Source organism: Diabrotica virgifera, chromosome 3, assembly GCF_917563875.1.
Source record: "Diabrotica virgifera virgifera chromosome 3, PGI_DIABVI_V3a".
Lineage (NCBI taxonomy): Eukaryota > Metazoa > Arthropoda > Insecta > Coleoptera > Chrysomelidae > Diabrotica > Diabrotica virgifera.
The window spans coordinates 254,502,539-254,521,590 of NC_065445.1; the positions used below are offsets into that span (position 1 = coordinate 254,502,539).

A 19,052-nucleotide genomic window follows, 5' to 3' on the forward strand; every position below is an offset into this window, starting at 1 on the left:
ATAAAATAAAATAAAATAAAATAAAATAAAATAAAATAAAATAAATGAAAATAAATGAAATACGTAAATTACATAAAATTAAATAAAATTAAACAAAATTAACTAAAATTAAATAAAATTTTATAATTTGCTGCTTGTTCTTTTCGTGTGCTCAGAATTGTTCTCCTGCTTACGGTTCGTCAGAAAAGTTCCGTTTAGAGATATTTTGTGAAAATTTCGCAAAATTAAAAAATTCGTATTTTGCCCAATTTGAGTCCCAACCACTTCTCTTCTATAAAATTTGTCGCTCGTTTTTCTTCTGTCCTCAGAATATTTCTACGGCTTGAGATATTGTATTTCGGACCCCGATTGCGCTAGAGAAAAAAATTTAGTACGGTTCTGTTCAGAATTCAGCAAGGAGTCTACCTATTTAATTTCGTATTTTTCACGTCATTATTATGAGACTTATGGCGTCATCGGCAACCCCCCTTGTGACGTACGGGTATGAAAAATAGATAACAACCCATTCTCAGTCCTGCCGAATACACTTAAAAAATCTCATAAAAATGGGCCAAACCGTTTCGGAGGAATACGGCAACTAACACTGTGAAAAGAGAATTTTATACATACAGGGTGATTGATTAGTAGGGTAAAGCTCAATACCTCCGCTATAGTAATAGATAGCAATAGAAGTTAATAACAAAAATTTTAGCTACCTTTGAGCTTCACATTACAAAATTAGTTAGAATGTTACAGGGTGTTCGATAACACAGTGGTAGACCTAACTTATGTTTTTTTTTTAATGGAACACCCTATATTTTATTTTATATTCGAAATCCTGTTAACTTCTCCATCACAAAAATATAAAGGTTTGTAATGTTATACAAGGTATTTACAGAGTTATAACCAATTTTTTATGAAAATCGTAACAAGTTCAACTCCCTGTATAAAAAAAAAATAAGCACAACAGCAATGGTTTATTAATGCCATATTTTTTATTTATTGTCAACATTTTTAAGAATTATTGATATTGCTAATTTTCTTTATATCAAATACAGGGTGAGTCAAAACGCAAGTACATTATTTTCTCAGTAATGTTAAATGGAACACCCTGTATTTTATATCAATATTGAAAAGTAACATTAACGTACTTTAATTTTTATATAACATTCCCTATGCCCAAATTTATTAGTTTTCGAGATATTTTCATTTTTCAGAGCAAATTATTTTAGGTGTTTAAATTTATCTAAATTTTAAGTAAGCCATGACTGAATTGACAATTGAAGATTACCGATTATCAATCCGGTAATCAATGTAACACTGTAGCAAATAAAGAAATAAAAATAATTTATTAGTACATAATACATTTTACAAACAAAAACAACCACTACATGCAACATTTTTGAAACAATTAAAAACTATCTTTTTATGTAAATGCAACAAATAAACAAAGAAAATTAGTAATAAATTTTACAAAAAAACACACACACACACACAAAATACAGTATTTTGTGAAGACAATTAAACACTACTTTTGAATGTAAATGTAACAATGTAACAAATAAAGAACAAACCATAATTTATGAGTAATACATTTTGCAAAAAAACATGTTTGAAAAAATTAGAAGCTACTTTTAATAAAATATTTTTAATATTTAATTACATAAGGTGTTCAAAATTATCTCCTAACACATTTATGTACGCCTAAAAACGATCATTGAATGAGCTACTTACTCTACGGAGCATTTGTAAATTAACACATCGAAATACACTTTGTATTCTATTTTTCATCTCATCCCTTGTTGTTGGAGGTATTTTATAAACTTCATCATTAACGTAACCCCAAAAAAATCAGTCCAGTTTATTAAATTTTGGTGATTTGGGTGACCACGCTACTGGTCCATTGAAAAATGAAAATATCTCGAAAACTAATAAATTTAGACATAGGGAATGTTATCTAAAAATTAAAGTACGGTAATGGTACTTTTCAATAGTGATATAAAATACAGGGTGTTCCGTTTAAAATTACTGAGAAAATAATGGACTTGCGTTTTGACTCACCCTGTATTTGATATAAAGAAAATTAGCAATATCAATAATTCTTAAAAATTTTTACAATAAATAAAAATATATGGCATTAATAAACCATTGCTATTGTGCTTATTTTTATTTATACAGGAAGTTGAACTTGTTACGATTTTCATAAAAAATTGGTTATAACTTTGTAAATACCCTGTATAAAAATACAAACCTTTATATTTTTGTGATGGAGAAGTTAACAGGATCTCGAATTTAAAATAAAATATAGGGTGTTCTATTTAAAAAATCAAAAGTTTGGTCTGCCACTGTGTTATCGAACACCCTATGTTTTATATTTTGTAATGTTTTTTAATTTAATTTTTTAACCCTATTCTAACTAATTTTGTAATGTGAAGCTCAAAGGTGGCTAAAATTTTTGTTATTAACTTTTATTGCTATCTATTACTATAGCGGAGCTATTGAGCTTTACCCTACTAATCAATCACCCTGTATAGATGTAAATATTTTGGTGGCTACTAAAATGACTATGGCTCATTCCATTTCAAATCACTCAATTTTGGAGCAAAAAAAATTTTGGACCTCCGATTTGTCTGAAAATTGGTATATAGCTTCTGTGGGACGTAAAAATAAGATATTTAAGGTCAAAAAATCTTCTTCTTCTTTTTTTCTCAAAATGTTATTTTATGCGATTTTACAGTGATTTGGTGTTTATTTATACAAATTTGCATTTTCTATCGTAAAGTATCAATGGAAAACATAATATTTAATAGAAGGGACTCAAAAATGTCATTATATGGCATTATAACAAGTTACTTTGATTCAAAAGAAGCTTTTGATCAAATTTTATAGTGTAGAAAACGTTAAAATACTGTTTTTTACATTTTTCTCCATTCCCAAAATACATCATAATCGATTTGGCTGTAAATTTGCCCACAGATAGACAAAACATAGGACTTTAAGTGGTGAGAAGAATTTGAATTATATTAGAATACCAAAAAAGTTACATGCAATATTATAGTCAAAAATATAGGCGTCTACTGTAAGTACAATTAACTCGAAAATATCGACCTCACGACAAAAATTGTCAAAAGAAATTGTAATAAATGTAAATACTATTTATTTGGATCAATTTCAGTTCCTGCCATTTTTGTCGAAAAGTTAAAAATGACGGAGATATTAAGCAAAACAGGTTCTCCTTTAAAATCAAGATGGCGGCTAACGTAACGGAGGAATTCATTCGTGATTTTAAATTTAGGCTACTATTGACTCCCCTAAAGATCAGAAAAATAAAATTTTGGGCAGCTCGGCATTCAAGGTCAAATGCTATCCCGACTGGACTAATATATACTTTTGAGGCTGATATTACTGCATGTAACTTTTTTGGTATTGTAATATAATTCAAATCCTTCTAACCACTTAAAGTTTTATCTTTTGGCTATCTGTTATGTGGGCAAATTTTCAGCCAAATCGATGATGATGTATTTTGGGAATGGAGGAAAATGTAAAAACGGTATTTTAAAGTTTTTTACACTATAAAATTTGACCAAAAACTTGTTTTGATTCAAAATAACTTGTTATAATGCCATATAATGACATTTTTGAGTCCTTTCTATTAAAATATTATGTTTTTCATTGATACTTTACGACAGAAAATGCAAATTTGTTTAAATAAATACCAAATCACTGTAAAATCGCATAAAATAACATTTTGAGAAAAAATGAAGAAGAAGATTTTTTGACTTAAAATATCTTATTTTTACGTCCCGCAGAAGCTATATACCAATTTTCAGACAAATCGGAGATCCAAAATTTTTTGCCTGAGTGATTTGACATGGAATGTACCCTATATAAAACCGTATAAACCTTCTCTGAACTTTCACAAATAATTCAACATTAAAATTAGCCAAATCGGTCCAGCCATTCCTGAGTTTTAGCGAGACTAACGAACAGCAATTGATTTTTATATATAAGATTACCTTAACATTTACTAATGTCAATGTCAATGTCCACATAGACATCAGTAAATGTTAAGGTAATACTGCATATATAATGTACATCGGAATAACAAATTAAATAATAAAGCAGTTTATTATTTATTATAATAATTATTAATAAATAATTAATTTATTACAATAATAAATAATAAATACTGATTATTTCTATCCTATTCTAATAAGCCTTCTTCGGTCCATCTTTGGGCATATTTAAGGCCTCCCCAATCCTATTCCATTCTTCTCTGTCTGTCGCTACAGTCATCCACCTAGAGCCCACGTGCTTCTTGACATGATCTGCCCATCTTATTTGTGGCCTTCCTCTGCTTCGTTTATATTCCCACGGTCTCCAATTTATAAGAATTTTGTTCCATCGGTCTTATTGTTGTCTTATATTGCGTCCGGTAAATCTCCATTTCAATTCTGCACCTTCTTGTCTAAGAACCCTAACTTTTGTTTTCTCTCTTATCAACTCGTTTCTCTTTTTATCCATTAGTCTTATGTACAACATTTGTCTTTTCGTTGCTCTTTGCGTTTTTATGATTTTGTCCACGTTTGCTTTTGTAAACGTCCACGTTTGGGAACCCTAGGTGAGAACAGGGAGTACGCATTCCTTGTATACCTTGGTCTTACGATGGTGTGGATATTTCTTGTTTTTAAGGATGTAGCTTTTTTTTTTTTTTTTTGGACTGAGGTGGAACGCTCTTAGCTGACTAGGGAAGATGTCCCTAGTACTGTTGGACTCGGACAGGAGAGGAGAACACGCCAAGGCACAGAGACCAGAGTATGACCCATGTGTCCCGCGTGCCCCCCATAACCAGCCGCCTACCAACTAAAACCACCCCCTCTTCCGACCCGGAATATCCCTGAACGTGTTCAGTGGATGAACGAAACATGGGGATATTCCGCGCAGTCTAAAAAGGATGTCTGGAGATATCTTACGTGTTAAGAAATCCTATTATGCTTGCCTAGAAGCGGCAGGCACATAGCAGGAAGTCTGTATCTTAAGTTTGAATAACTGGACCCAAAGCACCTGCCTAAAAGCGGCAAACGCTTGTGGACTAGGTCCTGGCTCAAAAAGTTTCACCAGAGCAGCGGAGAAACTTAGCTAGAGGCATTATCGTATCTATGGTCCTGGATCAAGGATTCCTCTCAAGAGGAAAAGAAAATTGTCTTTAGTAAAGAGAATGTTTGAAATTTAGTTTGCCAAATACCGCCCATGCCAGATGCCAGTCTAACTCGTCTTTTGATTTCTGCTGTTTGGTTTTCCCTGTTCAGTGGCGTAACAAACTCCGTCGGCCCCCCCCCCCCCGCCGAATAGGAAATGGGGACCCCTTTAAAAAATTACTAAATGCGACTTGTGTAACAAAAACGTATCTGTGTTAGTGAATTTATGCACTGTTTATAAAAACTTATATTTTTGATCTTTATTGGTATAGAATAAAATAGAACAAAACCTGAGAGCGTAGGCGCAAAATTTCGTGCCAATGCTTTTTAAATTTTTTTCGTGCCAATGCATTTTTTTCGAATCATGAGAAAACTAGTAAGTAATTTTTGAAAAATTTAAACGCAGAATGAAAGATTACATATGAACCCTGAAAAATTCTATAATATTTAATTTAATAAGTTACAGGGGTGAAAAAAAGAGAATGTCTAGTATGATTTTTAATTTCAAATATCACATTCAAAAGAAACTTTTTGTTTATTCTAAGTAACTTTCAGCCCTCGGTAATAATGTAATCTTTCTTTCTGCGTTAAAACTTTTCAAAAATTTTATTAGTTTTCTCAGGATTAAAAAAAATGAATGCATTTAAAAAGCATTAGTCCGAAATTTTGCGCCTACACTCTTTAAATTATTACATTATTACATAGTATTATTCTATGAGATGAACAACTTTCTTTGTGCACTACTATCAGCGAATATATCTACAATTATTTTATTAAGGTGATACAGTAGCGATCAACAGGTAGCCAAAACGCGTTCCAAGAAACGCGTTCCAAGATTGCGGCTGTAATTTTGAATATTTTTTCGAGATATTTGGCACACGTATTCGTAATATAATTTGAAGCTCAATTTGAGCCCAATTTGAAAAATATATTAATATGTGGAAATTACTCTGTAATTAAATACAATATTAAGGAAACGAGCCTGTACCGCCATTAAGAAGAACAAAAAATACACTTTCTTCAAATAAACTTTTCTATCCGATGCCTAGATTTTGTGTCATTTTGGAACTACTAATGAAATAAAAAATTTTAGTAGTTCCAAAATGACACAAAATCTAGGCATCGTATAAAGAAATGTATTTGAAGAAAGTTTATTTTTTTGTTCTTCTTAATGGCGGTTTTTTTAATATTGTATTTATTTACAGAGTAATTTCCACATATTAATATATTTTTCAAATTGGGCTCTGTACCGCCATTCTTTATTATATTACGAATACGTGTGCCAAATATCTCGAAAAAATATTCAAAATTACAGCCGCAATCTTGGAACGCGTTTTCGCTACCTGTTGATCGCTACTGTTTCCTCTTAATACTATCTGATGGGCAACTTCGTTTTCAATACTTATAAGCGCTAGAGAATATAACCGTGCTTCTGACATTGTACTACGAAGGTACTGTTTTATTAATTTAAGATTAGAAATATATCTCTCTGAACTAGCGGTCATAACAAGTAAAGTTGAAAACAAGGTGTACGCATGACACACTTCTGATACGCAAGATTCAAGCACTAGTGCAATGAAAATCTATAAGAATAATTTTGGCTGCATCATAAATTGAGTTCGCTGATTCTAACTGTGTCCTTAATGATTTTCTAACAAATTGCAGTTGCTCCAAAAACTCTTACTTAAATCTGACGGGTACGCAGCAACTAATTTATTGGCTCCTGCAAAAACTTCTGAATCCGATTTGAAAAGATATCCACTTCTAAGATGTAAGACTTTAAAATCGTTGTTCACTGTGTACATACTTATATATCCAGCTTTTGTTCAATGACTACATCGAGATTTCCGAAAAACACGCCTACTCTATAATATTATAATATTATATTTCTTCAGGGTTTGAGATGCATTGATTATGTAATAATTCATCAAAATATTTCTTAACTCTACCAAACCTTTTGATTTTAAAAGTACAGGGAAAGTCACAATTAGTAGCAAAATCTTTGGATTCTTGCAAAATGACGTATCGTTTTGCCTAAAGATTTGACAAAAACTCTTTAGAGTTATGTAAAAGTGCTACTATTTTGTAAAATAGATGCGAAGACATATTCAAACTGTTAAATTTTACTTTTTTAATTATTAGTTGTCATTCTCTACTCACGATCTGTGTTAGTTAATATTATTTTAGACAGTGATTTTAAAATTTTCATGTAGTTCTGCTTTACACCAAGCAGAGTTTGAAATCTGGATGCCCACCTTATCACCGATAACGTTTTTAGAGTAAGCGATTTTGGTTGGGCATTTTTCTGCATTCTTTGGTAAATCGAATCGAGGGAAGTTTTTGAAGATTTCCAGGCACTGCACTGCTTAAAAACGTTGCGTATGCATGCGTAAAATAATATATCAATAACACATTTTTACATATATTAGACGACAAGATGGGGCCCCTGATTTATTGGGGCCCCCCGCAAGCTTCATGCTGCTGGAGCCTCTGTTACGCCCCTGTCCCTGTTAATTTTATAATTTGACCCAGATATAATTATACAGGGTGTCCAGAAACTCTACCGACAAACGAAGAAAGGAGATTCTTCAGATAATTTTAAGACAATTTAGCTCAATTCGCCTAGTCCGAAAATGCTTCCTAAAGGAGCTAGAGCTCTTTGAAGATGGCTTCTTGTAATTAGTTTCTCTTAAATACCTCCAGAACGCTTCAATTTAGAAAAACGAAAATCGGTACGTATATTTATCTTCCAGAGATAAATCGACTCCATCCATTGCCAATTTCTAGTACCGATCATAGGCGCCCGTTTTGGGTAGGGCAACAGTTATTTTATCACATAACTTTTTTGTCTTTAACTTCTAAGCATTTTTGACACTGGATTATTAAATTATGGGGTATTCTAGTACTAAAAGGTACTCTTGGTTTAAGTCCGTAGGACACACGGTTTTCTAGAAAAATCGAATTAAAAATTTTTCGTTTTTTGAATTTGAATAAAAATTGAAAAAAATTTCCAAAAAAAAACGGTGTGTTTTATCAACTTCAAGCAAGAGTAACTTTTAGTACTAGAATACCTCATAACTTAATAATCTAGAGTCAAAAATGCTTAAAAATGAAAGACAAAAATGTTATGCGATAAAATAACCGTTGACCTCCCCAAAACGGATGCATATGACCCGTACTAGAAATTCGCAGTTAATGAAATCGATTCATCTCTGAAATATAAAGAAACGTACCAGTTTTCAGATTTCTAAATAGTTTTTTTTTAAATTTTTTTTTTTGGAAATTCAAAAAAAGAAAAATTTTTAAATCGATTTTTCTAGAAAACGGTGTATCCTATCGACCTAAAACAAGAATACCTTTTAGTTGTAGAATATCTCACAATTTAATAATCCAGCCTCAAAAATGCTTAAAAATTAAAGATAAAAAAAGTTATGCGATAAAATAATTGTTGCCCTACCCAAAACGGACGCCTATGACCGGTACTAGAAATTCTCAATGCATGGAGTCGATTTATGTGTGGAAGATAAATATGTGTACCAATTTTAGTTTTTCTCAATAGAAGCGTTCTGGAGTTATTTAAGAAAAACTACTTACAAGACGCCATCTTCAAAGAGCTCTAGCTCCTTTAGGAAGCATTTTCGGACTAGGTGAATTGGGTTAAAATATCTTAAAATTATCTGAGGAATCTCCTGTCTTCGTTTGTCGGTAGAGTTTCTGGACACCCTGTATAATCGTGAACTTGTTCTATTTCATCTTGTCCGATCGTCATTGTGATGTCCTCATTTGTATTTGTTATGATTTTGGTCTTGCTGTAATTTATATTAAGGCCTATATTTCCAGCTTTTATGTCTAGTTTCTTCATCACTTCAAACAATTCTTCTTTTTTATCGGTTATCAATACGATGTCATGAGCGTACCTTAGATGGTTCAAGCGTTGTCCACAAATGTTTATATCTTTTTCTTTCCATTCTAATCTTTCATGCCACTGAATATTTACTTAATTTTAATTAAAAGTAATAAATAAATAATAAATACTGAATATTTACTTTTTGTTTTCCAGCCTCTTTGTGACCTGCTACTCGTTCAATTACCAGAAGGAAAAATAAGAGGTCACGTTTTAGAAAGCCAAGATGGCAAGGACTTTTTCGCGTTCCAAGAAATTCCGTACGCAGCGCCTCCCGTGGGCAAAAATAGATTTAAGGTAAGTTTATTTTGTATTATTATATTCATGAAATTTTACAGTAACGTACCTAATTGTTTGACAGCTATTTGAAACAATTATTATAACTTTCTTGTTTTTTTTGTGTGTGTTTTGTGTTTTATTTGGCACTGGTTTTCACAACCAACTGGCCAGTCAATTTCATAATGATCTTTTAGACTATAACTTATCACTAACTCAGGGGAGTAATGTGTAGTGTGTGTGTTGAGTAAGTGTCTTGCCACTTTGCAAAGTCAACGTCATTGTCTTTGCAAAGAGACGCTAATTGTATCCGAACGTCTGTTTTTTTATTAAATTTCATACATAGACACCTAGATTTTTAAAGACACCTCAAAAAACAATGAGTTTTGCGGTGGACATCAGAATTTATCATTGGATCAAGGTAGACAGATCACTAAAAAAGATTTTATTAACTTATGAGTTTCTCGAGGTAACGCTGTCAAGTTTCTTTTAGTTTTAATATTCTTTGACTTATTAGTATCATTCAGAAGTCAAAACAACGAAATTTTTTACAGAAAAAAGGGTGAAAATCAACATAATTATTGTAGTCTAGGCGCCAGAGGGGTCACCGTGTCCTTTTTAATTCTGATGGACAAACTCAACGGTTTCTTATAGATTTTTGGCTGCTGATTACGGATTTCGATCCGAGTGGTCAAAAAATTGTTATAAACAATTTAATTGTTTATAAATTGTTTATAAGGCTCTGGCTCATAAACTAAAAGAAATAAGAAAGAATGTTTCAAATAAAATTTGTTCGTTAATAAAAACGAAGAAAAAATTGTTTACTAAACTTAAATCTAACAGTTAGAACTCAAGATATTGTAAAATTAGTGCACAATGCCAATTGCAAATTGCAAAATAAGTATTTTTCGAAACTTTATCGATCGTAACTCAGCGTCTGCGCATGCAAATGAGCCTTAGAAGGTCTCATTTTAAAGCTTTATTAATAGGCTTCCAAACATAGTTTGTTAAATTATTTTATCTTCATTTGTTTTAAAGTTATACCCGTTTGAAGTTATAATTTTCTTAAAAAACTTGTACATTAATTTGTTTATAATTGTTTCAAGTAAATTTAAGCTGTAAACATTTATACTTTAATTACCAATAATGATAGAAAAATTCAAAAGGAACATTTTCAGCTTTTTAAAATGTTCGTAAGTTTATTTTTGGTCAAGATATCGATATTTTAATGGCGCGCCATGAGGCGCAAAATCGGCTCACAGTCAAGTATGTAAGTATTTTTCGACGCTTTATCGATCATAACTCGGCTTCTACGCATGCAAATGAGCAAATATGTGATATCCATATAAAAATGGATCGAGTTCTTTTACAGCATTATCATTGCATATAAAACGAGCATTTATGTTGTGGCGGCATACACACAATTGACGTGCCTTGATGATGTTGCAAAAGAACTAGATCCACTTTATGTAGTTAGTCCACATCATATAGATAATTAGACTGAAGCCCCAGAAAGTTTTACTTTTACTGCCTACAAGAACAGACTTAGTACCACCATGTAACTGTAAAAATTGCTTTAAGAACTTATGCAGATGTAAAAAAGCTGAGATTCTCTGTATATCTCGATGCAGATGCATGAAAGATAATGTTTGTAAAAATAGAAGGTGATAGAATAGAAGGTGAAAACCCAACTATAGCGTCAGGTTTTCTTAACATTCTGTTTTTTGATTCATTCGTTTATGTTAGATAATAAAAAAGTTAGGTACTTTAACAACTAGACATGTTTTTCATCACGGTGTTTCTAAAAAAAATGCGACAACCTTAAAGGGGTAATTCTGTATGAAAAAAAAAATGACAGTTAGCTTTATAAACGTATGTCCGCAAATGTTTCGTTTCTGAGATACGGGATGTTGAATTTTTTTTTTACAAACTGACGATTTATTTACTGCTTTAAAACCAGTTAAGATATTCAAATGAAATTTGGTAAGTTTTAAGGGATAGATATTGCCGATTTTTTTTTGACATAAAATTAAGAATTTAATATTCACCATTGGCGTACATACGGGTAATATGATCGGTCATATTACCTATATGCGCGCCAATGGTGAATATTAAATTCTTGATTTTATGTCAAAAAATCCGCAATAACTATCTCTTAAAACCTACCAAATTTCATTTTTATATCTCAACTGGTTTTAAAGCAATACATTAATTGTCAGTTGGTAAGAAAAAATTTAACATCCCTTATCTCGGAAACGAAACATTTGCGGACAAACGTCTATCAAGCCAACTGTCATTATTTTTTCATGCAGAATTACCCCTTAAAGTTTGTTGCACTTATTTAAAAACACGTCTAGTTGTTAAAGTACCTAACTTTTTATTATCCAACATAAGAGAATGAATAAAAAACAGAATGTTAAGCAAACCTGGGGCTATAGTTGGGTTTTAATTTCAGTATTTTATAAATCAGATAGACTTCATAACAATTAACAAACGATTCCGTAACGCAATAATATCAGCCAAAACATATCCTGGAGCTGATGTAAACTCTGATCATAATCCTCTTGTAGCCCAATTACGAGTCAGACTAAAAATCTTAATCTAGAAACAGAATAACAAAAGATTAGATATGGATCAACTTAGAAATCCCGAGATAAAAGTCAAGCTTACAAATAGCATTAATAGTAATGTTGCTTTAACAACCAATACTGATGATATTGAAAGAGACTGGATCAACTTAAGCGACGCTATATGCAACGGTGCGAAAGAAATAATTGGTGACTATGAGCGGAAGAAGAAGAACGAATGGATGACAGATGAAATATTACAGCTCATGGACAGAAGGAGGGAAAATAAGAATAATTCCGAACAATATAAAGAACTGGATAGAACTGTCAGCAGAAAGATAAAAGAATCCAAAGAGAAATGGTTACAAGAAAAATGTCAAGAGATAGAAGAGCTACAACGAAGATACGATAGTTTTAACATGCATAAAAAAATCAAGGAGTTTACTTATACTTACAAGAAAAAACAGTTTGGTAAGTTAATAGACGAGAACAACAAACTTATTGTAGATAAAGAAGAACAGTTACAGACTTGGGCAATTTACATAAAAGATTTGTTTACGGATTATCGTCATATTTCTACGAACACTCTTGATCTGAATGGACCAAAAATATTGAAAAGTGAGGTGATAAAAGCTATAGATCAAACGAAAGATGGGAAAGCAACAGGATGCGGCGATGAAATACCAGTCGAATTTTTAAAAGTTTTTAACGAGAACAACATGAATGTAGTATTGGAACTGTTTAATAAGATATACGATACTGGTCAAATTCCATCGGACTGGTTGAAATCTACATTTGTGCCCCTTCCCAAGAAATCCAATTCTAAGACGTGTAGCGAATATCGCCTTATAAGTTTAATAAGTCACACCCTTAAAGTATTATTGCCCATTATCCATTCCAGAATACGAACAAAGTTAGAACACAGCATAAGTAAAACACAGTTCGGTTTTACATGCGGTTTTGGAACTCGAGAGCCCCTATTTGCAATGCAAGCATTGATTTAAAAATGCCTGGATCAACAGAAATATATTTACGCCTGTTTCATCGACTATGAGAAAGCATTCGATACTATCAAACATGACAAACTCATAGAACTATTACATCTTTCAGGACTTGACACTAAGGACATCCAGATTATAAAAAAGAATGTGTATGTACTTTGTACGCACGTAAGGAATTATACTTCTATTATATGATTTCAATGAAATTAATATACTTTAAACAGTTTATTTAAATATTAAACTTATACTTACTATTTTTCAAACATTTTTATTAAAACAGTGCCAAAAATTAAAATAATAAAAGAATAAAACACACACAAACAAACACATTGAAAAATGCCACAAATGATTTCTGAACAATAATTGTCGGAAAAAATTTTAACTAAATACATATTCTCTGAAACAAAAATTATATAATAAATATAGTTACAATCATACAATGTATAAAAAAAAATAAAAAAAGTAAAAGTTTCTATTGGGGTTCGAACCCGCTTATCAGCGCAGTAAGTATTGAAATTCATTCACCTTAAACAATTACCCAGGGAGACCATGCGTCATCATGTCCGAAGATCTAACTAACTAAACGGATTAAACTTTTGACAGTTCTGAATTAAATCAAATTATTTTGATTTTTAATTGAAAAACATAGAATAAGAAAACAATATATTAGGTGAATATTGATAGAAATTTTGATGGTAACCAAATTTAATTATGTAAATCAAAGCATTACATACTATTTTGGTAGGTTCTACCAAATAGGTAGGTACGTAGGTACCTATGAAATTTTTTATTAGGATACTGAAACATTTACAATTATTACGTACCTGTCGCTTTTAAAAACTATTTAAAAAGTCACTACAATCATAAACTTTTTTCTCTGCCATCACAACAATAAAAAGTAATATGAATATACAAAACATTAATTTGTTTATCCAAAATCTCCATATTGAACAATTATTGACAGATGATTTTAACACCCAATCAGATCCCGTATAACGTTTATACCATACTGTCGGTGTGCGCATGTGCCCAGTAAAATCAAAATTTTCATCCTCGTGCCTAAAGAAGTGTAACTTCAAAAATCTATATTGGAATCAAACAGCCCACATAAAGAATGGACATATAGTGAGTGAAAACATAACCATTTCTAGAGGGGTTAGACAGGGCTGTATTCTTTCGCCACTGCTTTTCAACCTGTACACGGAACAACTATTTCTAGAGGCACTGGAAGAGTACAATGAGGGCATCAAGATTAATGGCGTACCAATAAGTAATTTTCGATATGCAGATGATACTGTTATACTGGCCGATAACATCGAAGATTTACAGATGATGCTAAATGGAGTAAATACAACTGGCAACCGATTTGGACCGAAGATCAATAGAAAGAAAACTAAATTTATGGTGATCAGTAAAAAGAACATTCAACATATCGACCTGAATATTGAAGCCGAACGTATTGAAAGAGTACACCGATTTAAATATCTGGGATATACAGTAAATGATAAGTAGGACCCAGACGCAGAGATTAGGATCCGAATTGAAATAGCAAGATCCAAATTCATAAAAATGAGAAAGCTCTTAAGCAACCGCAACCTAAGCGTTAACCTCCGATGGCGCGCCACGAAATGCTACGTACTCTCTACGCTACTTTACGGAGTAGAAGAGTGGATGTTAACAGCAGCAACTATAAAGAAGTTAGCGGCTGTAGAAATGTGGCTGTATCGACGCATACTGAGAATACCTTGGACAGACGAGAGTGGCCAACACAGAGGTATTGAAACGAATGGGTAAAGAGGTGGAATTGTTAACAACTGTTAAAAGGAGGAAAGCGTCATACCTGGGCCATGTGTTCCGTAATGATAAGTACAGTCTGCTACAGCTTATCGTTTACGGCAAGATTGAAGGTAGAAGAGGTTTGGGCAGAAAGAAGAAATCCTGGCTGAGAAACTTGAGAGAATGGTTTCAAATACCAGAAGCTGCGAACATAATACATGCGGCACAAAACAGAGAAACCTATCGTTTGATGGTCGTCAACCTTCGGTAGAAGACGGCACATAAAGAAGAAGATTTTATAAATACTAGAATATTCCACAGGGTGATGCGAACTTTGAGAAAAAACACAGTTTGATTGGTACACCCGGTATACAATGAAAATTTACTGTTTAACAACAATATTATCACAGTGGTATTGTTAAAGAATCAGGCTATAACATGTTCAAGAAATCTCTTAAATCGGCCAACAGGTTTAGGAAATACGAGTCATCAAAAATGACCAAATTTTTAAGTGGGCCGAATTCTATGCACGTAAGTTTAGGTATGTATTTTTGGTGGCTCAGCATGTAGAACCTGTAACAGCACTGATGATGCTCTTTTTAGAGATCAAAAACGTTCTGTGATAATTGTAGCTCTTTTAGGGGTTTTTAAATAAATATACGTTTTATAAAGGAATTTTTTCATTAAGTTTATTTATTTTTTTTTTATTTAGGATCCGTTACCACCAATTCCATGGACAGACATCCTGAACGCAACACAAAACAAGAGAGTATGCATGCAAAATAACGCATCAGCATTAACCGCAGTACCTGAGGATATGGAAATATCAGAAGATTGTCTTTACATCAATGTTTATACTCCAAGGGTAAATATAAATTTATTTTATTTTTAATAGACATAATAATTAGTGGAGTCACTGAAGGTTTTCACCTCCGATTTCGTTGAACCTCCATCGATTTTCATGAAAATTGGTGAGTAGTTAGAGGATACCTCAAGCAACAAAGGTGGCCTGATGCAAACTTGCGCTTTTACCTTGGGGGTGGAAGCCACCCTTTCTCGGGGGTGAAAATTATTTTACCAAAAATAATACCATAAATCGATATTGAAGCACGACAAATTAGATAAACATAATGATATACATAGACTTGACAAAATTCGTGCTACATAATTTATTAATGCTTCGGTAGCTCTAGTCTCAGAGAATTTAGGGAATGAGTTCTTACAATCATATTTAAGATAAAGAAAAGAAATTATTAATTTTTGGGCGCCATTAATAGATCAAAATCTATTACTATATATTTATATAAGATTTACAAAAAATTACTTAAAATGGTATCCCTTTGAATAACAAACGGTACTTACCCTTGGTGTCTGAGATAGCCTGCATGTCCTATTACAATAAGGATCAGAGATGGATTGCGCAAAGATAATAATAAGAAATAAGTTTAAAACATAATTATCATTATTTATTCAGGTAGAAAATTGTAAAAAAAACTGATCTGATTAGAAAAATAAAGAAATTAAGTCTTTCGCGTTTCGTTAAAAGTTCGAAAAAGAAAAACAGGAATTATAAAGTTTATCACAAATACCTGGTGAACAATCTGTTGTTGCTGTAGTGCTGGATCTGGTTACGATCTGTTGATGCTGTAGTGCTGGATCGGTTAGCTCTTTAGAGCTCTGGTTGTTGCGACGAACTCACTTTCACTTTACATTTTTAGATTTAAAGTACCATTACATAACTGTTATTTATATGAAAAATAAAAATTCCATAGTCTTGTTTTATGAAAAGAAAGTAACTGCGTATTTAATTATTAGTGATACATTACACTGACTCGATGATAAAACATACTTTGTTTAGACTATTGTCTTTAGTCAAAAGACCGGGAACCACGTTCCGGTAAGATTGAATTAAGTTAATTTGCAGAAGGCATGCTAAACGGGAGCTACGTCCGCGAAGGTTGAATTAAGTAGTTATTTTTGCAAGAGACATACTAATGGCCGTACTAGGAACACTATTCCATTATTGTACCGGACACAACACAAAGAATATACCGGTATAGTATTTACGACAACATATCGCACTTGTGACTTTTCACTACAGAATCCTCAAGATTCCATTCTGAGCCTAACTCGGCACAGCCAAAAAAAATGCACGTCTTTACTGCATGTCTTCTGAAACTTAATTGATTCTTCTTGTCCTAATTTCGGACAAGATTTCTTTCTCTCGCCTAAATTCACCTCCCTTTCTGACAGCCATCACCTACTTTGACCAATAGTCATCATCCCGAACATTTCCCTACCAATCGGGTAGCTGGAAAGTTCAATCAAAATTGCTGTCCTTTTAGTAACCATTTAAGGGTTTCCACGAAATTTACTGCGTTGCAATTTCTGTTGGGTTCCTAGATTTCTATAATTGAGACACTTAGCAATATTAAAACGGGATAATACCCGAAGGTTGGCTGTATACCATCTAGTTAAATAAAATTAACATGAAGTAAAACTCCCTAGTGTAGTTGGTATATTTAATAAAAATTCTAAAAATTTTTAAAAATCCAAACGGATTACGTTCAAAACGTTTTCGGACTTATCAGTCCATCATCAGTGAACCTAAAAGTAAGTAATCTCACTTAGTAAAATTGAAAAGGGTGAAATTTTGAATGTTTAAAATTGAAAAGTGTGGTTACGATTACTTACTCTCTGTCCTTGCTAAATAGCCACAATGCCAAACACTGGTCAAGATGTATGTTCTAACTACATGGTAAAATTTGTTAAACAATTTGGCTTACATTGGATGCCAACGGATTAGTACTAGGTACATGATGCTCTACTCCATTAATTAAGAGATTTTTTATTATGAATAGGTCTACATTGAACTACGTTTAGTCTGTCAATGATTTAGAAGGAAGTTGAAATACTTCAAATGTCAGTAAAATTGACATCCAGGAAATAAGTATTAACCAAGGTCAAGATCCAATGTGGTTACGAAAATTTAAGTTTAAGATTGTGTTGGAATTTTAATTTTTAATATTAGAATTTAAATTTACTATTTTTTAAAAAATATTACAACCATTACTACCCACATAACAATGATGTTCGCATCATGTTCTAAGCATATACTACCAACATTCGTCGGAGTATATTCTTTTTAGTATATGTGTAGTACAAGCATAGCATCTACCTTAAAAAACATTCTAAATTTCATGTTCTTTGCATATACTTCAGAGTATATTCTCGTACCGAATATACTAAGTATATTCGTGTACGTAGGATCTCGGAATATTCGTAAAAGTTTATTCTTAGAATATACCTTTATCGAATATTCTTAACACATACTTATAAGTACATTCTTAACACATACTTATAAGTAGATACTTTTAAAATATCTTAAAAATAATTTGTATGTATATGTATAGGAAGTATAATATTAGCCTTATAGATTATCAACTTCGTTATTTTTTAGAATACATAATTAATAAAATTTATGTATGTAGGTAGTATTGGACGAATTTCATTTCAAAATTGTTGTAGGGTAAAAAAGTTTAAACATTAATTGTATTAACGTTTACATAGATACTATTAAAAATTCGTTTTCATAATTGAAATGACTTTACCATTTCGAGTTTATCATGAATCATTAGTATTTTTACATCCTTGGAATTTGAATTTAGGTACATTCAATTCAATAGGCCATTTCGCAGAACCGAAACGTGCCAAACTGCACAACCAAAGCAACCAAAGGCTTTGGCGTTGCCAACCGTCGAGTAAGCTTTTTCCGTCAACTTACCTTAAAAATTCCCACTTTTATAAAAAAAAACTTCCCTCCTGTTTACAAAATCTGAGAAGATATGTTGAATTATTTTCAAATATTTTGATTTTTTCTTAATATTTTAAAATTTGGACTGGAACAATAATTCCCTTTTGAGTTAACTTTTTCCCTTTATCACCTTTTATGTTGAAAATTCCCGCAAAAAGGGAAATTTCTCTCCGTTTGGCAACACCGATTTTGTTATTCCACAATACATTCATAACCCCCCCCCTCCCCCATCATATTCTGACCATTTCTATTCTTACCTGAATGGATCAGGGATAGGAAAAAACCGTAAAATATGAAAAAGAAAACAGGCATTATTTCATTATTTGTATCATCTATGGATCTCGATCTATGCAGTGTTAAGGATGAAGGCGAATGATGTAGTAGTAGGACTAGGACTGAAGAACATACATAATCTGTTTATTTTGTTTGCGGTGCTTCAAAATACATATAATCTATTTTGATAACTCAATATTACTTAAATAGGTAAGTACATATAAGTATTATATAAATTTTAGTTACTTATTATGCATAGTTTAG

General features: G+C 32.0%; 1 protein-coding gene across 1 annotated transcript in view; it reads left to right on the forward strand.

The window, feature by feature from the left end:
• The window catches only part of LOC126882397 (juvenile hormone esterase-like), an 86,752-nt gene that overhangs the window by 16,658 nt on the left and 51,042 nt on the right, over positions 1–19,052 (forward strand). The window contains exons 2-3 of the mRNA XM_050647312.1: positions 9,238–9,378; positions 15,414–15,566. Of these exons, the coding sequence (XP_050503269.1) occupies positions 9,238–9,378; positions 15,414–15,566 (294 nt within the window). The remainder of the gene's footprint in view (positions 1–9,237; positions 9,379–15,413; positions 15,567–19,052) is intronic.